The 26,482-nt window shown below is 36.4% G+C and overlaps 1 protein-coding gene across 3 annotated transcripts; it reads left to right on the forward strand.

Moving 5' to 3' along the window:
- Positions 1–2,536: 2,536 nt before the first annotated feature.
- Positions 2,537–24,684, forward strand: LOC110019642 (monosaccharide-sensing protein 2). 3 transcript variants are annotated; one of them, XM_020717392.1, is made up of 8 exons: positions 2,537–2,859; positions 2,970–3,017; positions 3,151–3,237; positions 3,351–3,504; positions 3,661–4,227; positions 21,423–22,351; positions 22,942–23,129; positions 23,950–24,684. In XM_020717392.1, the coding sequence occupies exons 4-8, from the start codon at positions 3,426–3,428 to the stop codon at positions 24,407–24,409; spliced, it is 2,223 nt and encodes a 740-aa protein (XP_020573051.1). In that variant the 5' UTR covers positions 2,537–2,859; positions 2,970–3,017; positions 3,151–3,237; positions 3,351–3,425; the 3' UTR covers positions 24,410–24,684. The 3 variants fall into 3 exon arrangements, with proteins under 3 accessions (XP_020573051.1, XP_020573069.1, XP_020573061.1); XM_020717410.1 differs by lacking the exons at positions 2,970–3,017; positions 3,151–3,237 and having other exon boundaries at positions 2,537–2,823; positions 3,383–3,504; XM_020717402.1 differs by lacking the exons at positions 2,537–2,859; positions 2,970–3,017 and having other exon boundaries at positions 3,118–3,237; positions 3,383–3,504.
- The last annotated feature ends 1,798 nt before the right edge of the window (positions 24,685–26,482 follow it).

A 26,482-nucleotide genomic window follows, 5' to 3' on the forward strand; every position in this document is an offset into this window, starting at 1 on the left:
TTTCTTACAACTCCCACTGTATGGGCAACATCCTGCATCTGCAGAAAGCTCTTTTCAACAAATCTAGCCTTGTACCTCTTACTGACATCACGCTCAGTCTTCACCGGTACACTCACTTATTGTGCAATGCCTTCTTCCTTGGTGGAAGTTCTGTCAGCTCCCACTTGCTCAAACTTTCATCTTGCAATATTTCTTCATAGCTCTGTGGTTCTTCAACATCTGTGGAACAATATGAATGGGTGCCTAGGTCCCACTTTCCTTTTCACTTCCATCACCGACCTACACTGTGGCCTCTAGTAGATTTCCTACCACATTCAAAGCCCCTGAATCCAATATCAAGTCTTCAACAGAACTATGAACTGTCAATAATAGTGCGTCCTGTGATTCTTTAGATACTACACTTGCGCTATCATTCTCCTTCTTCTTAGAATTTCTGCAGTTCTTCTTTATAAGGTTAGCCTTGCCACAATTCTAACAGGTTGTCTGCTTATTAAACTTTGATCTTGATCTCCCTATATTTAAGTTCTTGTCATGTCATCTACCTCTGAAATCAACATTCAATGCCGAACTTAAACCAGAGACCTCGCTAAAATCTTTCCTTGAACTTCCTCAGCCAAAATCAAATCATGAATATCATCGTATTTCAGTTTAGATTTATTTGCAGAACTACTAACTGCTATCCTCATGGCTTCCCAACTATCTGACAATGAAGCCAAAAAGATTAATGCACACATCTCATCATCAAAATCAATTTTCACTGACGAAAATTGATTTGTGATAGTATTGAAAACATTTAGGTATTGTGCAATAGAAACACCTTTCGCCATCTTCAAATTGAATAACTTCTTCATCAAGTGCACCTTGTTATTCTCCGATACCTTTTCATACATACCTGATAAGACTGTCATGATATCTACACTCATCCTTTCCTTGATAACGATGTGTGTGACAGACCTCGATATAGTCAATTGAATAACCCCCAGAACTTGTCAATCCAACAAATTTCATTCAGTCTCATCCATCCTTTCAGGTCTTTTCCTTAATAACGGAAGATAAAGTTCCTTCCCATAAAGATAATCCTCTATCTACATTCTCTAATAACCAAAATCTGTGCCATCAAATTTCTCGATCCCTGAAACCTTCACTTCCACTTCATCTGCAGTAGTCATCATTCTTTCTCAGATCCAAAACAAAGCTCTGATACAAGTTGTTGTTATTGCGAGATCTAGATATACTAATTGCTCAACCTTCACTTCATCTGCGAGATCTAGATATAAAAAATAGAACGAGAAAAATCACAACAGAAAAGAACAACACCTTACTACTAGAGGAATTTACATCAGTAAATCACCTCGACTTACAAGAGGAATCTCTTATTCTTCGTTGCTCTCTCTTTTTTTCTCTCTCTGTTCTTCTCTCTCTATACCCAGATACACCGAAAGAAAACTCTGCACCGAGATACACTGAAGAAAACTCTACACCGAGATACACTGAAGAAGACAAACTTACAAGAGAAATAAACTCAATTTCACTTCTGCCACAAGCCACCAAGAAGAAGCCTAGGGAGAACAATATTTTTCTTCTTTCTTCTATAGCAAGGAGCTGCTTCTCCTTGCACTTCTCTTCCTCTGCCCCTAAGAAACATTCCTCTATCATGAGGAAACCGTGACTTCTAAACCCAAGGAGAGCCATCCGAAGCTTTTATCACGAGCAGGAGGGAGCGAAGAGATACTTCACTTCAGAAAAGAGAAAAACGGGAGTGGTTATTTGTGAAGAGGTGTGACTCTCCAAAGCAAAGTAATCTCCCAAACATAGTAGACCGAGTTCCACCGTTTCTAACAAGTTCGTTGAATGCTATGGATCAACATTATAAATTTATTCGAAGACAAACATATTAATAATTGAGCTCTTGCAATTCTATTTATTTTACCCTCCATTAAAGATTATTATTTTGATAACTACAGCTAATTTGAAATTGCAGCATCTTGCTTTTTTTGTTTGAATTATTTCTTTACACCATAAGTAAGCACATTATTATTTCTTCAAAATTAACAATTCAATTATACTTATAAGTTTAAAAAATATATTTTTTATATGTTTAGTTATAAAGTTAAACTAAAATTAAATGGAAATTTTAATTTTATTAATTAGCCATAAAAATAACAAAATAGTATGAATATTTTTACGGGGAACATTTGCGTACTTACCACTCAATTTATATGAATTCATATATCAAACCAATAAAAATTTATTTTATATATATATCAACTAAATTCTTATATAAAATAAAAACTATCATCATTTTAACTTTTTTTTTGTTTTTATTTTTATTTTTTTGATATGTTTTGTTTTATATTTTTTATTTTTAGAAAATATATTTGGATGTCATAAATGCAAATACCTAATAAATAAGCGGTACATATATAATAGATAATATAAATTTTTTTTTTTTTTTTTTTTTTTTGTCGCGCTCAGATGCATACGTGCCAGAGGAAGATGTTAACGTGGCGGGTTACAGCGGGTATATTCGTCATCTTTTCTCTCTCTTCTTGGATTCTCTTTCTCCTGACTCGAGTGTGAGTGGGTTCATATTTCACGCAGGATTCTGGGATCGCGAAACTGTTCGAGGTCTAGGGATTCAGAGTTCCGACTCGACCAAGAAGGCCCGGATCATATTGAACCTTCTGAATGTGAAGGGCGAAGCTTTGACAGAGCGATTACAGCTATGCTTTGGAGTTCGTCGTCATCTCTTCAACCCATTTTCGCTCTTTCCCGAGGTTGAATACCCCAAAGGGCGGTGCAGACGATCTCCACTCATTTTTGGTACAGAGTGTAGGATATAGGAGATTTCATAGAGCTGTATGTTTCTGAACAATTTTCCCGGATAAATTTCAGTTTTGCTGCCTTCTTTCAATCATAAGGGTGCCTTCTTGGTTCATGTTGATTGAACTGTTTGGTGGTTTTTTCAGGTGATTGAACCGTGGGTTTGGGAGAGTGTAGCGAGCGTTCGTGTAGAGGTTGGAAATTAGATATTTTAAATTTCGATGGCGATTTTCGTTTTTCTTGTTCAATTTTGTCTGTTCTGCGGTTATATTTGAGCGCGTTATTTGACCCTAGGGTTTTTCTGGGCATGTCGGCCATCTTATTCAGGTTCATCTATGATCATGTTTCGCACTGATCGTCCGGCTTGCCGTTTCTGTTGATTGATAATTCCCTTTTTCCGATTATCTTCGAAGCGTGAGTGGATTATTTTATTTATTTTATTCCGTATTTTGAGTGGCTGTTCTTTTAGTCTCTTTGATTTTTACGTAGGGGGTTCTCTTGATGGAATTGGGTTTTGATTTTTTCAGTCGAAGGCTTCCAACGTGTGTTTGTATTGCAGACGACTATTGTTTCTGATTAACACGCCATTCCTCACCGGAAAGATGGACGGAGCTGTTCTTATAGCCATAGCTGCCACTATAGGCAACTTGTTGCAGGGCTGGGACAATGCCACAATTGCTGGTATACTATTTTTTTACAGTATCTTTCTTATAAATCCATGTTTTTGTGCACATACCATAAAAAGTTTTGAAAATTTTTATTATAAATTTTAACTCAAGCTGAATTTTTGAAAAATTTGTACTCAGATTCTCATCTTTTAAATCCAAATCCATGCAGGAGCTGTTATCTATATTAAAAGGGAATTTAAGCTGCAAACACAGCCTACTATTGAAGGATTAATCGTCGCCATGTCACTTATCGGGGCTACCATTATTACTACATTCTCTGGACCTGTTTCAGATCGATATGGGAGGCGTCCTATGCTGATTTTGTCATCAATCCTTTATTTTGTTAGCGGAGTGGTGATGCTCTGGTCTCCAAATGTTTACATCCTCCTTCTGGCGAGGCTCATCGATGGCTTTGGAGTTGGTTTGGCTGTCACGCTCATTCCCGTCTATATTTCTGAGACTTCTCCGCCGGAGATAAGAGGGCAGCTAAACACACTTCCGCAATTTAGTGGATCTGGAGGAATGTTTTTATCATATGTTATGGTGTTTTTGATGTCGCTCATGGTGAATCCCAACTGGAGAGTGATGCTTGGAGTCCTATCGATCCCTTCTTTAGTGTATTTGGTCTTAACGATTTTTTTCTTGCCTGAATCTCCACGGTGGCTTGTAAGCAAGGGGCGAATGGTGGAGGCCAAAAAGGTTCTGCAGAGGCTTCGTGGAAGGGATGATGTGTCAGGTTTGTGTTTTTTTAGTTTGTTCCTTCATTAATTCTTAACGCAATATTTAAAGTTAGTTTTTCCTAATGCTTAGTTGATTTTTCTAGCGTTTTTTCATGACTATTGGCTATTAAAAAGCTGGTTTTTGGTTTTCTTTCTTTATTTTTTTTAATGTTTTCCCATCTGTCTCTCACGTGGAGTTTTATGCGTGGAAGGTCAGCAAGCTTTTAGTTGAGTTGGGAAAATATAAAGAGCATACAAAATTATATTTTATATGTTTTCGTTAACTTTGAATATGAAAATGAACAGAATGGGAGATAATTATGAGGATCATATTTTACTTCTTAAGATTTGGAGTTTTCTTTACGTTTTGATGGGTTAGACAGAATATCATGTAGGTTTGAAGGAGATTTTATAAAATATAAAAATAAATTGGCCATGTTATATTACTGAGCTTGCGAATTAACTGATTCTTAGTCAAGCTCTTAACATTAAGAATAACACAAGCCCATATTAAGAGGCAAAAATAAGTTCAGAAAGGTTTCAGGGATTATTATAGATGTTTTCTCATGATCTATCAATAAACTAAAGATAGGTTGAGCATTATTTTACAATATTAATGCTTTTTTTATCTTTAATTTGGATATTGACTTGCAATCGACAGCTTGCTAACTTTGATTTCTGACTTTTTCTGCTTTGGAAAACAAATACATTGTTCTTTGTGATGTCTGTTCTTTACCAGAATCACAAGCAAGTTGATATTTTTGCCTTTTTTCTGCTCTGATATAGCAAGTGTGTTGTTGTTTCTGCCTTGTTTCGGCCACACCTGAGCATTAGTGGTGCTCCATGGCAGCAGCAACAGTCAGCCAGCAGTTCTAGAACTAGAAGGGAGCTGCTGGTAGCTTGGACAACAGTTGGCTGTAGATAATTTGATCTCCAGAGGGAGGACCAGCATTTCTTAGAGCAGATTGAAATAGCTATCCACGGGGGGAGAGGAAGAGGGGAAAGTGTGTGGATTTGGGGTGTTTTATACAAAATTTTATCATACGAAACAGTCTATTTATGGGCGAAAAATAGTATGAATTATTTTAATTTATCTTATCATAAACTATCTAACTTTTTTGAATGAGAAAGAAACATATATAAAGTTGCAATTTAAATAATAATCTTTTCCTTTTCTAAATCAACTCCCCAAAAGTAGGAAATTCAACTTGAAATTCAAAATACAAAATTATCTACAACAAGTTTAACTTTCAAAAGTTGCCATTGCCTTATTGTTCAAATCACATCCAACAATCTGGATTTATTGTTTTTAAATCTTGTTCATCAGGCATCAAATCGATGATTTGTTATAATTCCTAATCTTTTGTTGACTTGAACTTCATTCTCAATGGTGTAGTTTGAAAATCAGCATCAGTAGTAATCTATCAAGAGATCGAACGCTTAAAACTTTGAATAATGCAATCATTTTCATCTTTTCGCAATTTGATGTATAAATTGCAATCATAGTTGATTAGATTGATCATCTGCTAGATTGACCCATAGAACATTGGTTTCTCTTTTAGAATGATTTCACTACCATGAAAGCAAGCATTACTTAGAGTGGGGGAAGGTTGCCTTTCAGGGTTTCAATTATATTACTGGGTTTTATTTTGCAAAATTGATTTTTAAGATATTTCAAAGAGATTTTAGAAACAACTTTTAAAATTTAAAATTTTAGATTATAACAAGTTCATGAAGTTTGGGTGCTATTTTATTTTTTGTATTCTTTTGGATTATGGCTGCTCTTGTGTTTTTTTCTTACTTCTCCTTTGTCTTCTTTGAAGTTTGGCTATCTCTTGTTCTTTTTTTTTTAATTTTTTGAGTTCTTTTAGATCATGAAGTTTAGCTATCTCTTGTGTTTAAATTGATATGTCGGAGTCATCTTTGATACATCTCTTTGGTAGCAAACCCTGTGCCTCTTTGAAAAGTGATACGTTCTCCTTATTCAACAGCTGCATTTGCATTTTACCTTTCTTACTCAAGGTAGGGCATTGATACTTCATTTTTATCGAAGTAAATTAGCGCCAATAAGAGCTTAGGCTTGTGTTGACAAGTATACATGCTTAATGTGTTGCTATGAAATTTCTCATTGACATGACGTAGTCCTTTTCTAGAAGGGTATTTCTTTTGTGTGCTGAGTAGTTCCATATGGCTATCATGCAGTGTAAAAGTTGACTTGTTAATTAACAGTAGAATCATCCCGCATACCTATATTTTCATCTATGTAATATTTGATGACTACAAATTTTAAGCAATATTTGCTATCAATGTAATCTTTAGTCACTTTTGAATACAATCCAAAAGTAAGCATTTAGATGGGGTATGTTTGGGAATGCTGATTAAATTATCAGATTTGTAGAAGTGAGGTTCTTTTAGATCTCATTGTTGATCTTGGCATTGATCATCACTTGGACCGATATCATTAGAGCGAGCAACTTCTATATTGCGCTTTATTGGAGAATGACCCCACTGCTATATTCATCTGCATTGCCATCAAAGATAGAGATAGGTCCTCCTTTTCAAATGGAATTAGTGTAATATTCACCTTAACAAAACTAATATTTTCTCTCCCAATTTTTTATTTTTTAGGAAAGATTTCAAGGTGTAGTTTCTTATATATACTTTTTTTGAGGTGGCAAAGCTTTTTTGGAATGATATATAACTTCTCATAGATAGGTTTCGAAAGGGTATGGGCAATCACCAACCCATTTTATGTTTCCTTTTTTTTCCATTCGATAAAGAAGCTCCATCTTCATATGAATTTTGTGTTCTTCCATTTATTTTGGTTCTATCTTTTTGTTGCTGTTGCTGCGATTCTGTGAAACCCCTCGAGTAAAATGCAGCTAAACTCTTATACATCGATGCGCATTTTAGTGTAACGGTTGAAATTTCACCAAAAGCTTCAAAGTTTAGCTTGCTCGCATTGGTGAACTCCTAGGATAGGTGACCCCTTGGAAGTTACACAAATGGGTCAAACCGTGAGGTCAGTAGGCCAAAGCGGACAATATCTCGATGGGTGAGAGCTCAGACTGGTATAAATGACATGAGAGCATCACACCAGTTTAAAGATAGAAATATCTCTCTGTTGGATAATTATTAGTTAAGAAAATTGATGAGGACATTAGTTACTCAAGTGAGGGAATTTGTGTACCCCTTAAGTAAAATGTTAATAAACTCTTAAATATTGAGAAGCCTTTTTGTGTAAGAGTTGGAATTTCATAAAAAATTCAAAACATGTATGTGCTAGTGCTGGAGCACTCCTAGGATGGGCGACCTTCTGGGAAGCTATATCAATATAACAAAATCGTGAGGTCATTAGGCCTAAGCGGACAATATCTCGTTGTATGAAAGTTCGAGCTATTACAAATATTATGAAACCTCTTGTGGGTATTACGGTTGGTAATCCTTCTGCTTTAGCTCTACTACCTCATCAGACTGATTCTTCGAATGAGGAATGACATGTTTACACTTCCAGGAGGAAGAAGAAGAATGAAGATCCTTTGGTTACTTCGAGTAATGGTACGCACCTTACCAATCTGTTAGCTGGATCCCTTCTGAGAACTAGAGCCAGAGGCAGGACTAGATTGGGATGACCCTCACTTTTTAAGCACTCTGGTAGTTTTTTAGCTTTTTTGATTTTTATAGGCTTTATAACTTTTTTATGTGTGTTGTACCGTGTGGGTTGGGTGCCTATTTTTAGGCCCACCCATACAGCCTATCTGTTTCTTTTCTCTTTAATATATTTATATATATTATATTTTTATTAAAATAGTAGTACAAATATTCTAAATTTATTTCCTTAAAATAAAAGAAGATTTGAAATTAAAACTCGTGTGTTTAACTACCTAATAATTATTAAAGAAAGACAAGTTGTGGGTTCGAACAATATATTTCTTTTTGGGCTCAACTTTTCTGAAGAAGAGAAGTGATAGTTAAATAAGTTTAACAAAGTTTGATCAAATTTTATTTTTTTGATAAACTAACTTCTTTTTTTTTACTTTTGTTAGCTCTTTCATTTAAATTATGTTTTAAGCTTAACTTAAATTTTATTTATCAAGTCTCCGTTCGTCAAAATTTATGCAACCCCTCGACGTCATTCCCTGTTGTGGAGCTGCATTGAGAGACTAAGCCTGCTCACCACGCTAAGAAAGGCATGCATGGTCAGCCATAATCATAGTATTTAGAACTCATCACGCCATGAAAGACGTGCATGGGATAGCTGGAAGCTTGCAACACAAATATTTTTCCGTTGCATCGTGAGCATAACATATGATTTTTTTTTATTTGCTTTGTTAAGAAAAGTACGCACAAGCTCCACTCGTCGCTTCAAACGCATCGTAAAAAAGGATTGCGTCACAAATGTTGCTTACGAATTTCTCTCACCACGCTAAGAAAATCATGCACGAGTTCTACTTGTCACGTCAAACATGTCGCAAAAAATGATTGCATCGTGAATGTCGTCTACGAGTTTCCCTCGCCACTCTAAGAAAAGTGGGCATATGTTCCACTCATCATGTCAAATGCACCGATTTTATGATTGAAAAATACCAACAATTTCATACTTTTGTAGATCGATAATGGTTAATCAATGAATCTGTACGAATCTCTCAATACAAGTTGCTCTCCCTCCTCCCAAATTACAATCAAATACATACGCATATACACATTCACATTAAAATCTTCCTACATAATCTTAAATACTAATTTTCCCATCATACTACCTTAATCTCCTTGCAGAGAAAGAGTGATGCGGTGATTGACCAGATGACATGATGGAAGAGGGGCTTACGGGTTCAATGTATGGAGAGAACACGATAAAAAGAAAATGAGGGCGTCAGTTTGAGTGAATAGTGGACTGAGATGTGGAGAGTTGTGGAATGCATGTTAGGATTATTGAGTTGAGGAGCTAGCAGTACATGATGTCTGTTGTGGGAGCTCAGGTTTGTACCTGAAGAGGGAAGCTGTTGCAAGTCTTTGAGCGAGGGAGATGAGGTTTTTGGTATAGCACAAAGAGCTTTCTGGAGAGCGGTTTGGTGGCCAGAGCTTAAGAGGTTGGCGAGAATTGGAGAGAGGGAGAGTGGAGAGGGTGTTTTTGCGTGAAAGAGCAGCTGGTTATTGCCGACAGGAGCTGAGAGCGGAGAGTGAGGAAGCCATTTGGGGGTTTTTGTGTAAGAGAAAAAATTGATGAGGCTAGGTATTTCGGTCTTGGGCTATTCAAGTGAAGAGAGGTCACCAGTTGGAGCAGGGAGGCGAGTTTGCTTGCGGCTACAACGTTTGGGATGAAGGAGGCAAGATGGGAGTGAGCTTTCGTGCGAGACCAACATCAGCAAGGAAGAATTGTGAGGTGCTAAGTTTGAGTTTTTAAGGAGTAACCAATGTGGATAGGCCCCTGTTTTATTTCTTATATTATTTTTTTTATTTCATTAGATGATGTGGCAAGTTGGGATATGGAGGCGGGGGTATGTGAAAAGCATGGGGCATTTTAAATTTGGGAGGTGGGCTTAGTGGAGAAGAAACTAAGGTTTAAATAATTTTATGTTAATTTTTTTTTCTTTAGATGCCTCAAGTTACGTGCCACCGACAATTGTATGAAAATTAGATAATATGGGTGTCTTTTTTAGGTAAATTCGATGTCCCATAAACCGTCACGTAGTCTATTTTGCAATCAGAGGTTGTTTGAGTGATTTCATCGACTGTCGAGGTAACTTGGATTCAAATTGCGTGTTTTGAGCTGGTTGCTTGCTGTTTTAATGTGTGCTTGTTTTGATCGTTGAAGATCCCTCAAGCAATTTCGATCATTTGGATGCGCTCATGCAATCCGTTTCTGAATGCAGACCATCTTGATATCTTCGATGGTTGTTGAAGTGAATTGGCTTTAGCCTATAAATCGCCGAATTCGTCATTCACCGTTCATTATATGCTCAACTGATTTGACTTGTGAAGTATATACTTGATATGAACCCTACCGAGGCGACGGTACCCAACACCAAGATTGGAATCGAAATCTAAGATATACAAGACATGAGTTTGTTGAGCCTTGACCTGTTACCTAGCAAGATAAGAACAAAAAATCATGAATAGGAATATGCCACACCTAGAATCTCAAGAACGAGAATTCAAGATGATAAGTCGGTTGCTTGAACGCCACAAAAGTTAACTTGTCTTCTCAAGAAAATAAGAAGAGCACAAGAAAAACCTTTCAAATTCATGAATGATTTGAAATTTCATTAAGCTCCAAAATAAACCAGAGGTTTTACAATATAAAGGGTTAAAATTCCAGCCCCAACACATACTAACTTGGAAACCTTTAATTGGCATTAATGCTACAATGAATTAAACCTAAAATTTAGAAAAATTTAAAAATATATAAAAAAATGTTGATTATCTTGATTTTGTGTCGTGCTTAAATAAAACCGAAAGTAACATAATAAATATAGTAGGACAATGGTAATAAGACGTGCTCTTAATGCCGTCGCTTCAAAATAGTTATGCTTCCCAAAACCACAGATTTAGCATTTTGCTCTTTAAGAATTGCTGAAAAAAAACTGGTTCCACTTATTGAAACCCTTCTCGAGCTTTAATCACATTGACTAGGTACACTTGGGTTTGTTCTGGACTTTTGTTTGGCCTCCATGTGTAAGTCACTTCACCAATTTGTTGGGCTAGCCCATTTAAAGCTTCTTTGAAATGTTTGGCTCTAAATTTTGTGATTAGCCCACTTGGAAGAGACAGAGGATCACTTGAATTCTCATCATGCTTGAGTGTGGCTCTATTTGCATCATTCTCCCTGTTTGAAAAGGATTTGTCCTCAAACCATCACCTACATCAAAATGAGATAATTTAGAAACATTAAAGCTAGCACAAACACCATACTCACTTGGTAGATCAAGTTTATATGTATTGGCATTGATGTGTTCGACCACCTGATATGGCTCATCGCCTCTTGGTCTGCTCCACAAGTCAATAGGTTATTTTTTGGAGCAAAGGCTTAGTAGGAATAGGAAGTGGAGTATACAACTCATGTGGTAGTAGCCTAGCTTGTCTGCATGTAACACATCTCTCACAAAACCTCATATATGGAAAAATATGCTCATATAATACACCTAAAGTCTCAGCTTGCCCCAAAGTATCCCGTCAAACAACCACTATGTGCTTCTCGAACAAGTAATTCACACAGGATGAATGCAGAACACATAACTTATTATCTTTAAACATGAATTTATCATGCAAGTACAATTTATCACACAAACCCTTAGAGAAATCCCTAAACATGTCACCAAAATGAGAATCCAATTTATACAACTCCTTAATGTTTTCAAACCCAAACAATTTATTGTCAAGAGTGTAAAGTAAAAGGCACCTGCAAGATAATGCATCAATAATTATATTTTCTTTATCTTACTCTTTTCTAATCACATATGGGAATATCTCGATGAACTCCTCCCATTTGACATGGCATTTCTTTAACTTGTTTTGTTCCTTTAATGCTTTAAATATTTATGATCTGTATGAATCACAAACTGTTTTGACCAAAGGTAATGTTGCAAAGTTTCTAGAGTTCGAACTAATTTGCATACAATTCTTTTGATTATAGCATGCAACCAACTTCCCCTCTTGCATCAACATACCTCTAGTACCTATACCTGAAGCATCAAACTCAATTTCAAATGTTTCAGTGAAGTTAGGTAAAATATGAATATGAAAGAAAAAGAGAAAAGAGAGTTCGACCTTAGTGAGTTGTTACACATCTCTCTTTTTTCTTTCATATTCATATTTTTCTTTTTTTTCTATCTTTTTCTTTCTTATTTATATTTTACTCTCCTTTTCTTTTCTCACATCTTCGGCTTTATTTTCTCCTTCTTTTTCTCTTGCTCTTTGCAACTTTATTTGATCTTGAAGAACTTGTTTTGGAGTCATGGGCATAAGTGACACATGTTGCTTATTAATGGTGAAAGAGTACCTATTGGTGAAACCGTCATGTTTTGCACGTCGGTTAAATTGTCACGGTCTCCCCCTATAAGACCTGACGTGCATGCATAGGGACAACATCACAAAGCCCCTTATCGTCATATTTCCCAATGGAAAATGCCACCATCACTTGTTTATTTACCTTGATTTCTCAACAATCATTCAACCATTGAAGTTGATAGGGCATTAAGTGTTTTAAGGTTGGCAACATTAATTTCTCCACTAACTTAGTACTAGCCACATTGGTGCAACTTCCACCATAAATTATGACACTGCAAATTTTGTTATTCACAAAATTCTTAGTGTGAAATAAATTCTCCCACTGGTTACTTTCCTATTTTGCATGCACGCTGAGGGCTCGTCTTGCCACCATTGGCTCACCAACTACAACACACTCTCCAACATAGGCGTCTTCAAGAGATGGCATTTCATCATCTTCATATTTCGAAATGAACTCTCCCTTGTGGCGTAATCACCATTACCTTATTCAGGCAAGGTATGTGACCACTGCCTTGACATTTGAAACACTTAACTCCATCACTTCTAGAGATAATAGGCTCAATGCTACCTTATTTCGGTGCAATAACTTGTTTGGTATCCTTAGAGAGCTTGATCCTTGTCTTCTATGATGGTTCATTCCATTTAGGGGTTGTTTTCCATGTATTTGGAGAAGTTGTGTTTGATCCACTCGTAGCCATATTTCTCCGCTTCATTTGTTGCTTAAATTTGATGGCCATGTGCACCATATCTTCTAGTTTTACATAATGCTGCATCCCTACCCGATCAGGAATTTCTAGGTTCAATCCTTGCAAGAACTTTGTCATGGTTGCCTCCCGGTCCTCTTCCACATTAGCACGGATCATAGCAGTCTCCATCTCCTTATGATACTCATCAACATTCCTATTACCTTGGGCGAGGCGTTGGAGTTTGTTGTATAACTCTCGATAGTAGTAGCTTGGGAATTGGGACGAATTGCTTGCGCATGACCGTTTTCATTTCCTCCCACTTCTCCATGGAACGTTCTCCATTACTCTTTCTTTCTTTCAATAACTAATCTCACCAAACAGTAGCATAGTCAATGAATTCAATTGCAACAAGTTTTAACCTTTTTAAAATTTTCCATCTGCTTCTCCCATTCTAGATAAGCCTCGGGATCACTTTTTTCCTTGCAATGATGGAATCTTCACCTTGATGCTCTCCAAATCATCATCCTTTTTCAGTCTTTCCATCCTAACTTTTCTGTTCCCATAACCACGCCAAAGTAACCATCAGTTTATATGTGGTTCTTCGAACTTCTCTAACCCATCACCACCCCCCCACCACTCCCCACTCCCCACTCCCCACAACCCCAACACAGACACACTGTTCACCTGGTTGACACGCCTAGGATGTCTACTCAGATTGTTTGACTGCTGCCCCCTAGGTGTCTTCTCTTTCAACCTATCTATATCCTCTCATGCAATGTTTCGAATTCAGCCCTCATCATTTGCCCTATCTCCCCCATGGATGCTTGTAATTGTATGTTTGGATTGGCCCATTGTTGAACCTACTCAGTTTACTTTTCTTCGAGGTTGAGCGACATGCTTAGTATGCAAAACAAGGTTAGGAAGCTCACAAGTTCTCCCTCATGTGTTTCAATCAAGAATGATTTCACTCACACTCGTGTTTTCACTCAATTTGTGTCCTTTTTGATTCTTAATCAGACTTAAGGAACAAAGAAGAACCAAGCAACAATTCAAGTTGAGAATTCAACCAACAAATCACAAGATTCAAGATTCAAGATTCAAGAAGCAATCCTCAAGAAACAGATGAAGGCAGCAACAATATCAAACAATTATTCAAAAATGAAGAATGCTAGGTCACAAATGAATGTAGAATAAAAAGCCGCAAATCTGAAGTTATGCTTTTTTTTTTCTTCCTTCCTTTTTTTTTTTTCTGTTTTTTTTCCTTCTTTTTTGAAGATAAGTTGTTATTTTATTAGTCAAACAAATTGTACAAAATGATTCAATAAGAAAAAACTTATGGCAAGAAAAAAAAAGAAATCAATTCGACAAACCAAAGAAGAATGTGGAAAACTGAGACAATCAAGAAACAAGATTTAACCAAGAAAAGACAATAAAATTAAAATTCAGATTTTTTTTGCTTTAATGTTTTTAGATATCAAATAAAAAAAGGATAATCAAATTTGCATTTGAGCCAAAGCTCTGATATCAAATGATATGAATCTCGCCTACAAGGCGAAGAAAACCAACACCATGTTTGGAATTGAATCACAAAATCTACAAGAAACAAGTTTGTTGAGACTTGGCTTGTTACTTATTAAGATAAGAACGAAGCACGACAAATAAGAAGACTCCACACCTAGAATCTCAAGAGCACTCAAGAATTCAAGATGATAAGTCAGTTGCTTGAATGTTACCATAATTAATTTGCTAAGTTCAAATAGTTCTCTCGAGAAAATAAGAGGAGCACAAAAAAAAAAAAAAACCCTTATAAATTCTTGAATGTTTTGAAATTTCATTAAACTCCAAAATAATCCGAAACTTTTACAATATAAAGGGTTCATATTTCAGCCTTAGCACATGCTAAACAAAAACAAAAATAACGTAAATACAGTAGGGCAATGGTAACTGCTTGCCCTTAATGATATGAGGCCCACATTTCGCTCCAAAAATAGGCACACTTCCCGAAGTAATCAATTTAACATGTTGATCTTTAAGAATTGATAAAAAAACTATCCACTCAAGGAAACCCTTCCAAAACCTTAATTTTGTTGACTAGGCACCCTTGGGTTTATTTTAGACATTTGTCGGGCCTCCATGTGTAATTCACTTCACCAATTTGTTGGGCTAACCTCTTTAAAGCTTATTTGAATTGTTTGGCTCTAAGTCTTGTGATCACTTGGAAGAGAAAGGATCGCATGAATTCCCATCATGCTTGAGTGTAGCTCCATTTGCATCAATATATTATATGAGGGTCTACATTGGGCATTTTGATATACACTCCCAGCACTCATATACTTTTGTAGTTTATACCTTGCGCCAATAATACTTGCTTTGATGCCAACTTGATTCTTTGATAACTTTTATTATGAAAAAGTTCGAAATAATAAGCTATATATAACATATAAAAAGATTTAAGATTTTTTATGGAGCTTCCTTAATGACTATTCAATCAATTAAAAGATATTTTGAGCATTGTTTAATAGTGTACGAATTTTGTCCTTGATTTGGCTTCTTCCTCACCGTGGACAGCTAGTTGACTTCTTTTTTTATTTTATTATTATTATTTTTTTTTTTTGAACTCATCGGCCCTGAAAAGTAATTCTTACTTTTTTTATCTTTGTTCATTCCTGAAACAACAAACAGGTGGTCATTTTTTGCCTTTGTTTTGCTTCGGGAGAATAATCTGGTTCTTATTTCTATCTCAGTTATGCTCGGAGATAATAAACTATGGTTGTTTATCCTTTACTGCAGATTTCACTAGCCCATAGACAACGGTAGAACTGCGTTGCAGTAGCAACAAAGGTTGGCCTTTATGCAGGTGATGAAGAACTTGGAGCGTGGATGAGGGAGAGGAGAGTTTTTTTGGGAGAATTAGAATTACTGTCTATTGCAGGAAATAGCATTTATAGGTAAAAGAATAGTAAGAATTAATTCGAATATGACCTGTAGAAAAATCTTAAATCTTAAAGTGTTGAAAGAATGATGACTGTAGATAAAGTGAAGATTTCAAGAATCGAGAAAGTTGATGACACAAATTTTGGTTCCCGCTCCCGTTCCAGAATCGTCGCACCTCCCATTTCCGCGAACAGAGAATTTGTTTCCGCCTTCTCTGTCGCGAAGTGAAGCTTCCATTCGCTCCTTGCTAGTTCACATTAAAATGAGCGGCTCTCCTTCAGATTTTGTTTACGACACGGCCTTTTTGGTGTTTTTCTTCGGGTTTCCTTGGGATAGAGGAACATAAGTGCAAGCAGTAATTTTTTTGCAGTAGAAGGAAGAAGAAGATTGTTCTTTCTTCTTCTTCTTGGTGGCTTGTGGCAGAAGAAAAATTGAGGAGTTTATTTCTCTTGTAACATTTCTCTTGTAACTTTATCTTCTTCGGTGTATCTCGGTGTAGAGAGAAAAGAAGCGAGAGCAAAGAAGTGAGAGATCCCTCTTGTAAGTCGAGACGATCAACTAGTGTATATTCCTCAAATAGTAAAATCCTATGCAACTTCGTGGCGTAATCAATTTGCCGAACCACGTAAATCTGTCTGTTCTGCTGTGTTACTGTTTTCTAATGTGAATTTTCTCGTTTTCATAAAAAATTGTTCTTCTATTTTATTTTGATATACCACAACAACTGGTATTAGAGTCGTGTTTCGGATTTGAGGAAGAATGATGACTGCAGATGAAATGAAGGTTTCAGAGATCGAGAAATTTGATGACACAGATTTTGGTTCTCGCTCCCGCTCCAGCTCCTGTTCGCGAATCGTCGCACCTCCCACTTCCGTGAACAGAGAAACTCTTTTCGCCTTTCTCTGCCGCAAAGCGAAGCATCCCTTCGCTCCCTGTTGTTTCACGATAAAAGGAGCGGCTCTTCTTCAGATTTAGTTTACGACACAACCTTTTTGGTGCTCTTCTTCGGGCTTCCTTGCGATATAGGAAGAGAAGTGGAAGCAGTAGTTCCTTGCAACAAAAGGAAGAAGAAAGAAGAAGAAGATTGTTCTCCCTTCTTCTTCTTGGTGGCTTGTGATCGAAGAAAAATTGATTTTATTTCTCTTGTAAGTTTATCTTCTTATGTGTATCTCGGTGTAGAGAGAGAAGAAGAGAGCAAGGAAGTGAGAGATCTCTCATGTAAGTCCAGACGATCGACTAGTGTATATTCCTCAAGTAGTAAAATTCTCTGCAACTTTGTGGGCGTAAGCAATTTGCCGAACCACGTAAATCTGTGTGTTTCGCTGTGTTACTGTTTTTAGAAGTGAGAGATCCCTTTTATAAGTCGAGACGATCGACTAGTGTATATTCTTCAAGTAGTAAAATCATCTGCAACTTCGTGGACATAAGCAATTTGCCGAATCATTTAAAGCTGTTTGTTCCACTGTGTTACTGTTTTATGATGTGAATTTTCTCGTTTTATTTTTTTCGCTTTCATAAATAATTGTTATATTTTATTTCGATATACCACAATAATTGGTATCAGAGTCGTGTTTCAGATCTAAGGAAGAATGATGACTGCAGATGAAGTAAAGATTTCAGAGATCAAGAAATTTGATGATAAATTTTGGTTATTGGAGGATGCAGATGAAGACTACCTCTATAAGAAGAAACTTCATCTTCCGTTATTGGGGAAAATGCCTGAAATGATGGATTAGGCTGAAAGGAATTTGTTTGATCAACAAGTTTTGGGGGTTATTCGATTGACCCTATTGAGATCTGTTTCACATAACATCATCAAAGAGAGGTCGACTGCAGATCTCATGACAGCCTTATCATGTATGTATGAAAAATCATTGACGAATAACAAAGTATACTTGATGAAAAAGTTATTGAACTTGAAGATGGTGGAAGGTGTTCTGTTGCTCAGCACCTGAATCATTTCAATACTATCACAAATCAATTGTTCTCTTGAAATTGATTTTGATGATGAGATACGTGTGCTGATATTGTTGACATCATTGTCAAATATTTAGGAAGTCATGAGGATCACGGTAACACTTTTGCAGGTAAATCTAAACTGAAATGTGATGATATTCGTGATTTGATTTTGACTGAGGAGGTGTGCAGGAAAGGTGCAGGAAAGATACTGGCGAGACTGGCGAGATCTCAGGTTCAAGTTTGACACTGAATGTTGATTTCAGAGGGAGATGGTAGGACATAAACTCAAATAGAGGGAGATCAAAATCAAAGTTTGGTCAGCAGACAACCTCCTGGAATTGTGGCAAGACTCGCTAGAGGAACTGCAAGAATCTCAAGAATATGAAGAATAATATCACAAATGTGGTATCTGAAGAAGTACATGATGCACTATTGCTGACAATTCATATTTTTATTGATGATGGAAGTGAAAATGAGAGTGAGTCCGGGGTACTTATTCCTATTGTTCCACAGACAGATGATGAAGAACCACAGAGCTATGAAAAAATCTTGTAAGATGAAAGTTTGAGCAAGTGAGAGCTTGCAGAACTTCCACTAGAGAAGAAGACTTTACATAACAAGTGGGTGTACCGGGTGAAGACTGAGCATGATGACAGTAAGAGGTACAAGGCTAGACTTGTTGGAAAAGACTTTCAGCAGATGCAGGATATTGCCCATGCAGTGAGAGTTCTAAGCAGATAAAAGAGTAACCTAAGAAATAACTTGGAGGTGCAAAACTATGTGGACCCTGTTGATATGCTGACTAAGGGTGTTACTCTTGAGAAACTTCAGTTGTGCACAACTTCAGTTGATCTTCTGTTGTGAAGAGGATTTGAGTTGCAGAGGTGGAGGATTTATATTTGAAGAAAAATGTGACGCCGCTAGTGGAGAATATCAGTTTGAGGAAGAAAGCATTGTGGTCTGTGTACCGGTCTCCAAGTGGGAGATTTGTTGTTTGGAGCCTGGTTCAAATAACGCCCAACCCGTCTCCCGCTCCCGCTCTGTTATGACCACGATCCCGCTCCCGCTCCCGTTCGCGAATCGTCGCGCCTTCCATTTTCGCTAACAGAGAAACTGCTCCCGCCTTCTTCTGTCGCAAAACGAAGCATCCCTTCTCCCCTGCTGTTTCACAATAAAAGGAGCGGTTCTCCTTCATATTTAGTTTACGAAACGACCTTTTTGGTGTTCTTCTTTGGGCTTCATCGGGATAGAGGAAGAGAAGTGCATGCAGTAGTTCCTTACAGCAAAAGGAAGAAGTAAAAAGAAGATTATTTTCCTTTGGCTTCTTCTTGGTGAATTGTGACAGAAAAGAAATTGAGTTTATTTTTCTTGTAAGTTTATCTTCTTCGGTGTGTCTCGGTGTAAAGAGAGAAGAGAGAGCAAAGAAGTGAGGGATCCCTCTTGTAAATCGATACGATCGACTAGTGTATATTACTTAAGTAATAAAATCCTCTGCAACTTCGTGGACGTAGGCAATTTGCCAAACCACGTAAATCTGTGTGTTCCGTTGTGTTATTATTTTTTCGTGTGAATTTTCTCGTTCTATTTTTTCGCTTTCATAAAAAAATTGTTCTTTTATTTTATTTCGATATTTCACAACAACAATATTGAGAATGCTATACTAGATGTGAGATAAACTCTTAACGGATTTTGACAATGGCGACATTTACATCATAACACACAATTCTTATGTATTTACATATCGGGCACCTAAACTTTCATATTTACTCAAATCTTTAATATCACATAAAAAATTGTATTATTAGCACATTTAAAAAGTGAAATCCGCTTTTTCATGCATAGTTTTAAAGCATCAGAGTGATATGTATGTAAATATGGAAATTTTGGTGTGAGATGTAAATAAGTAAGAATTTTGTGATTCCCTTTGAGAAATCAGTTTTAGAGTGTTCAGAAGTTGCATATACTAAAGATATCATTAGAAAATAGATTGTTGTTGTTTGAGCATTTAAGTGAAGTGCTAAAGTTGTATCAACTTAGGAAGGAAACAATATTAATGCGGAACAATTGAAAGAAAAAGAATTTGCCTAAGTTAGCATAGCTAGAAGAAGTTGGATTTATGCAAATTAGGGTTAACACCACTGCATGCAAGCGAAGGATTCACAAAAACTTCAAATTGTTAATATGGGGATGATGATGATTATGATGGTCATAATGACGATGATTATGTTTTGATTGCGAACGTTTTCAGCCTCTCTTATAATAATTTTTATATAGATATGCATAATTTTGTGGTTCTAACAGTATTTAATCTTTATCTGAAGGATGAAAACTGTCTTTCACCACATGTTATTATTATGTTTTTCTTTTGCCCGCCCTTATTCTAGATTTGAAGACTATTGTTTTTCCCAGATTGTGCTATGTTTTATTTGAACTGTTTTTCTGGTACTTAAGAGACTTCTAGTTTAATTATTGTCGTTGAGTAGCATATGCTATGGTCATCTGACAAATTGGGATTCAACTTCTCTTAATTTTTTCAGTGACCTTTTTTTCTCTTTATTTAATTTTTTTTTGTTTGAGACCACTTTTGTGATCACTAGGTGTGAATCTTTGACTTATGCAAGGATTAGGAATGTTCCTTTTCCATTTTATGACAGGCTAAATATGATATTTGAAAAGAGATGAATATCATGTTTTGTCCTAATGAGCACGCGGAGCAGTGTAAACGAGTCAAGCCGAGCTCGAGTCATCCCACCCCTAATTGAGTTGGAGCTTGAGTTCAGGCTTAATTTTTTGAGATTGAGTTAAATCAATTGTTTACTATGAAAGAGAAAAATGATTATAATTTAATTAATTATTTTAATAAAATTATAAAAGAATGGAAAGTTAAAAAAATAGTAATAAATACTTGATTTTAGAAAGTGAGATATATTTTAGGGGCTTTACATACATAGCACCCAAAAATTACATATTTATCTATCTCACGCCAAAACTTTTATATAATTACAAACATCATATGAATTATAATTACAAACATCATATGAAAAGTAGCACTCATTATCACATTTTAATAGTCAAATTCATCTTTTCATCCATAGATAAAGTGCCGTGTGTGTAAAAAATGAAACTTTGAGTGTGAGATAGGTAACTCCATAGAAATTGGGTGCTATGTATGTAATTTTTCCTATATTTTATCAACTTGATACTTAAATTATTATAATTTTGATATACTATAAGTATATTTATATCCATTTCTTTTAAGCAAACTAGTTAGTGAGGTAACGAGTCAAGTTAAGGTTGGTTTAATTATCGAGCTTGGCTCACGAGCCATTTATCGAGTCAAGCCTGAGTTGGATCACGATTTGACTTGATTAACTTACACTCCTACTCGTACATTTTGGCTCACGATTTGGCTTGGTTCACTTACACTCTTAGTCATATGTTTGTAGGATATCTCTACCTCAATGTTATGTGTCAACCATCTGTGTTGTGTTTTCATTTACAAATTTAACTAAATCTCTTCCAATTTGCTTCTATCTAATATGCCTTCTCTATTTTTATTCTGTTAGTAAGTTTAAATGTAGGAGCTAGAATGCTTACATATGAACCCAGCATTTTTTTACATTCAGGAGAAATGGCTCTTCTCGTCGAAGGTCTGGGCGTTGGTGCAGATACTTCGATCGAGGAGTACATCATAGGCCCTGCTAATGAGATCAGCGATGAACAAGAACAGAATGGTGACAAGGAACAAATCACCCTCTACGGGCCTGAAGAAGGTGTTTCATGGGTTGCTCGCCCCATAAAGGGGCAGAGCATCCTCGGCAGCGCCCTCGGTGCCGTTTCTCGCCATGGAAGCAGCTTGGAAAGACCAAGTAACATTCCTCTTATGGATCCTCTCGTCACCCTCTTTGGTAGCGTCCACGAAAAACTCCCGGTCACTGAGATGGGCAGCATGAGAAGCACATTATTTCCTAACTTCGGCAGCATGTTTAGTGTTGCGGGGCCGAAAACCGATCAGTGGGATGAAGAAACTGGCCATAGAGAGGGTAATGACTATGTATCGGATGCATCGGGAAGTGACGGTGAAGACAATTTACAGAGTCCGCTGCTTTCTCGTCAGGCAACAGAGATGGAAGCGAAGGACAATGTAACTCCGCACGCTGCTCCGGAAAGCGCGGAGGCCGTCGGAAGTATGGGGATTGGTGGAGGATGGCAACTGGCGTGGAAATGGACGGAGCGAGAGGGGCGGGATGGGATTAAGGAAGGAGGGTTTAAAAGGATCTATCTGCACCAAGAGGGTGTGCCGGGCTCAAAGAGGGGTTCGCTTGTTCAAGTTCCAGGGCAAGAAGTGGGAGAAGAGAATGAGTTTATCCAAGCTGCTGCATTGGTGAGTCAGCCCGCGCTTTACTCGAAGGAGCTGGTGGACCAGCACCCGGTTGGGCCGGCAATGGTGCATCCATTGGAAGCTGTTGCTGAAGGTTCTGTGTGGGCAGATCTTCTTGAACCAGGTGTCAAACAGGCACTGATTGTTGGCGTTGGTATTCAGCTTCTGCAACAGGTGATACTTTTCTTTGTTTGTTATGAGCATTTTTTTCGTTCATGACCTTATAATTTGGAAAAAAAAACAGATAATTAAGTTCTAGTGATGAGAAAAAGTGTAGAAGGTATTCTAGTGTAATTGAAGATGCCAATCTTGGAGTACTAACCAGTATTAGAGGCAGCTCTGGACTAATAAAAAAGATTTCACAATTATTTTAGGTTGTATAAATAATATCCATAAACTTGCATCTTTTTGTTGAGTTGAGCTATGCAATTTTAAAATTTTTTTTCAACATGTGAAAGTAGAATGAATAACCTGCCTGTTATATTATTTTTGAGAAAATTATCAAAAAGGTCCCCTGAATCTATTTAGAGGACTATTTTAGTCCCAGAGTTTGAAGGAATGTCAAATTAGTCTCCAAATGTTTTTCACGAGGGCTAAAGTAGTCCAGCATGGGGATTATTTCAACCCATATTAAAAGAGTCGGAGGACTAATTTGACATTTTGATAAATTCTGGGACTAAAATGATCCCATGTAATAGTCAGGGTCTTTTTTTATCACTTCACTGTTTTTGTATTTCAATTATGAAATTCTCTATTTTCTGCAGTTCTCTGGCATAAACGGTGTCCTGTATTACACGCCTCAAATTCTCGAGCAAGCAGGCGTTGCAGTGCTCCTTAAAAACCTCGGGCTTAGTTCCGATTCATCGTCCATCCTCATCAGTTCTCTCACTACTCTGTTGATGCTCCCTTCTATAGGTGTTGCCATGAGACTGATGGATATATCTGGGAGAAGGTTTTATCTTCCTTCCCTCTTCAACTTGTTATGCTTCTGTTTTGCATTGTTTACCCGCAACCCACAAATATTGCCTAAAGCCTAGTTTGGTTGGTTGAAGTTAGAACACTCGTTTTGATGCACAATGTGCTTGATCATCAACCACCAGATTAATCTGCATTTTATATTATTGGGGCATTTACATACATACCATACAATTTTTACATATTTACATAACACCCAAACTTTAAAATTTATATGCATTGCACTCAAATATTTAATATCACGTAGACAATACCACTATCATCTACTTCTAAAAAGGTGAATACTTCTTTTTCATGTATAAGATTATCACACCATGTGTAAATATAAAAGAATTGTGTGGTATGTATGTAAATTTCCCTATGTTTTTTAAGGATCAATCTTAACACAATATCGTATCAAACTAATGAAATTGACCTTAAAAAGTTCAAAATGCCTTCATGAAAAGTTTTTTACATTAATGTTTACAAAGAGAATAAAATTTGCGTAGAACCAAATTGGTTTAAATTTGGCCACTTTAAGGGGCAAGTGAACACCTCAAAAAATATAGGGTAAAAATGAACACACTTTCAAAAGTGGATTAAAATAAACACTAACATTCAAAATCCATGAAACCAAAATCATCATTTCTTAGAACAATTTGATTAAGTGGCCAGATTGTTCCATTGATGAACATTCGACAGAACGCCCACCTTCAATTCAACTTCAGCACAATCAAAACAAGCAACATCTAATGATTCCTTTTTTCTTCTCCAAATGATCCTGCGACAACTCTTTTACTTTCATTGCTATCTTGCAGGTTTCTTCTCCTCTCCACCATTCCCATCCTCATTTGCTCGCTACTCGTACTAATCATCGCCAATCTTGTCGAACTCGGAACCGTAGTTCATGCCGTCCTTTCCACGATCAGCGTCATCGCCTATTTCTGCTGCTTTGTCATGGGATTCGGCCCGATCCCCAACATTCTCTGCGCGGAGATCTTCCCCACTCGGGTTCGTGGCGTCTGCATCGCCATTTGCGCTCTTGTCTTCTGGATTGGCGACATCATCGTCACCTACTCCCTTCCCGTCATGCTCAACAGCATCGGCCTTGCCGGCGTCTTTGGGATTTACGCCATCGTCTGCGTCATCGCATTCATCTTCGTCTTCCTCAAGGTGCCCGAGACAAAGGGAATGCCTCTCGAGGTCATCACGGAGTTCTTCGCCGTGGGTGCAAAGCAAAAGCTGCAGGCAAAGCAGCTTCCTGCCACTAATGGATGAGAGTTTGATGGAAGAAGTTAAGATAGGGAAGAGAGGAAGAAAGAGAAGCTGCAGGGCTAAAATACTAATAAGGTTGATGAAAATTTATGGAGGTTGCAGGTTGTTTTCTATGCTTTTAGTGGTGTTGTATTCATTTTACATTTGTGAGATTTAGTTAGTTTCGTAACTTTTGCTCTTATGTTCTGATGAATTTTATGTCTTATTTTTGTTTCATCTTTTGTTGTTTTGTTGTGGAGATGCTGTTATTTTTAAGTTAGAAAGCCAACATTGTCGTATGTGAAATTGCATTGTGTGGATTTCTGGTTCATTTTGCAAATTAGAATGACTAGATTTAGTTTATGGTGAATTTGATATGTGAATAATTGTTTGGAATTTATGTTATAGTTAGAATAAATTGAATCTACTTATTTCAGATGGGGGTTCACTAGAGCCTGAAAATGTCTAAAATGAGTTTGAAATATTGAAAAAGGGGCATTTAAAACATACCACCCAATTCTTACGCATTTACATGTATAACACCTAAACTTCAATTTATATATTTATGCCACCCAAATCATTCATTTTGCATAAAAAATATTTAAGCTTTTTAAATGTGAACTAAACCTTTTCATATATAGGAAAGGTGACATGTATGGAAATATTGAAGTTTGTGTTTGATATGTTAATACAAAATTATTGAGTGGGATGTACGAAAATCTTATTTAAAAGATGTATTTGAGACCAGAATTGGACTAGCAAGTTAGGCATGATTATTTGGAGGATAGCCCAAGTCATAAGGTGATCTTTTCATATCATTAAAAACATGATTTAATGAGGAAGAAAATGCTTTATCATTTTCAGAGTTTAGATGTTCGGCTGATCGTTGCTGAATCTTATGATTCAAAGTGGAAGATAATGTTCTGCCCTTTCTAGAGTTTTGATGTTTGATTGTTTGTTGCTAACTTGTATATCTCATGCTTTAATAGATAATTTATTAGGAAATTGCCCTCTTATGATTGTGAGGATAATGGTCCCCAAACTTTCTATAATGGTATTTAAATTTAATATTAATTTGGCACTAGAAAAATTTAAGCCCTTTATGTGCCTTTCAGATTGATATTGAGTTGCTAAGGTTGATTATGGTGTTTAATATCAATGATTTTAGTGTAAAATCCTTATAACAATAGTGAATGAATTGATTCTTCAGTGAGATAAGTACCATCAATTCTTCACTTTATTATAGTTAAATAATATCTATTTACCATTATCGTGAACATGTTTGCGTGAAGTTTATGAGATAATAAGCCTCTAAGGATGTTCATAGAGAAGATTTTATCTACTAGGTGCCCTTATGGTCTCTCATAATAGAGTTCCTCCAAGATCAAATCCAAGAGTTAGGAACCCTTTTGCTTTTGAATCAATATGCTCATGAAGCACTTTTAGATAGGAATAGAACAAGCACACCACTCATCTTCATGATGTTTTAAGCATTGTAAAGCTATTCGTGTATATATTTTGTTTCATCTCTATCATTTTTTATTTCCATCGTTTCTTCCCTCGATTTGATTATTCTATGGTCACATTTCTAACTTAAGAAACAAAATCCTATCGTAAGCTTAACTTTTCCGATTTCTCTCAATTTGGTTATCAACACTATGATTTTCTTAAAAATTATATGCATTGTTAATGAAAATATAATAATAAGTAATAAACATATGATTTCAAGAAATCATTAAATTAAGGGAGAGGTGATTAGATTAGGTGATGTTGGATGGGAAGGAGAAATGACAATAATTAGGGCTTTTTACATGCATATGATAAGAATATGAAAACAATATATTTGATATCTTAAGAAGTTACATGTAAATTTTGAAAATTTAAATTTATTAGTGCTAAATAGCAAAATACTTAAATTAGAATACACTCATAAGCCTATAAGTATCTTCTTATGCACACATTTTTCTTATAAGGTTGAATGTTGAGAAATTATTCCCTAATTTTGTAATATAATTTAATGATGTGTGGGTTGGGTTAACCCAAGCTGAAAAAAGCCCAACTCTTGGCCAAACTCCTGAGGGCCCGGCCAGTTCGGGC

The sequence above is a fragment of the Phalaenopsis equestris genome, unplaced genomic scaffold (assembly GCF_001263595.1).
Source record: "Phalaenopsis equestris unplaced genomic scaffold, ASM126359v1 Scaffold000002, whole genome shotgun sequence".
Taxonomy (NCBI): Eukaryota; Viridiplantae; Streptophyta; class Magnoliopsida; order Asparagales; family Orchidaceae; genus Phalaenopsis; species Phalaenopsis equestris.

What these genes read in the sequence shown, in the direction of transcription:
- LOC110019642 (XM_020717392.1), top strand. Translation starts at nt 3,426, where the DNA reads ATGGACGGAGCTGTTCTTATAGCCATAGCTGCCACTATAGGCAACTTG. An exon ending in GGACAATGCCACAATTGCTG is followed by an intron (nt 3,505 to 3,660) that starts GTATACTATTTT and finishes AAATCCATGCAG; the next exon opens with GAGCTGTTATCTATATTAAA. An exon ending in TGGAAGGGATGATGTGTCAG is followed by an intron (nt 4,228 to 21,422) that starts GTTTGTGTTTTT and finishes TTTTACATTCAG; the next exon opens with GAGAAATGGCTCTTCTCGTC.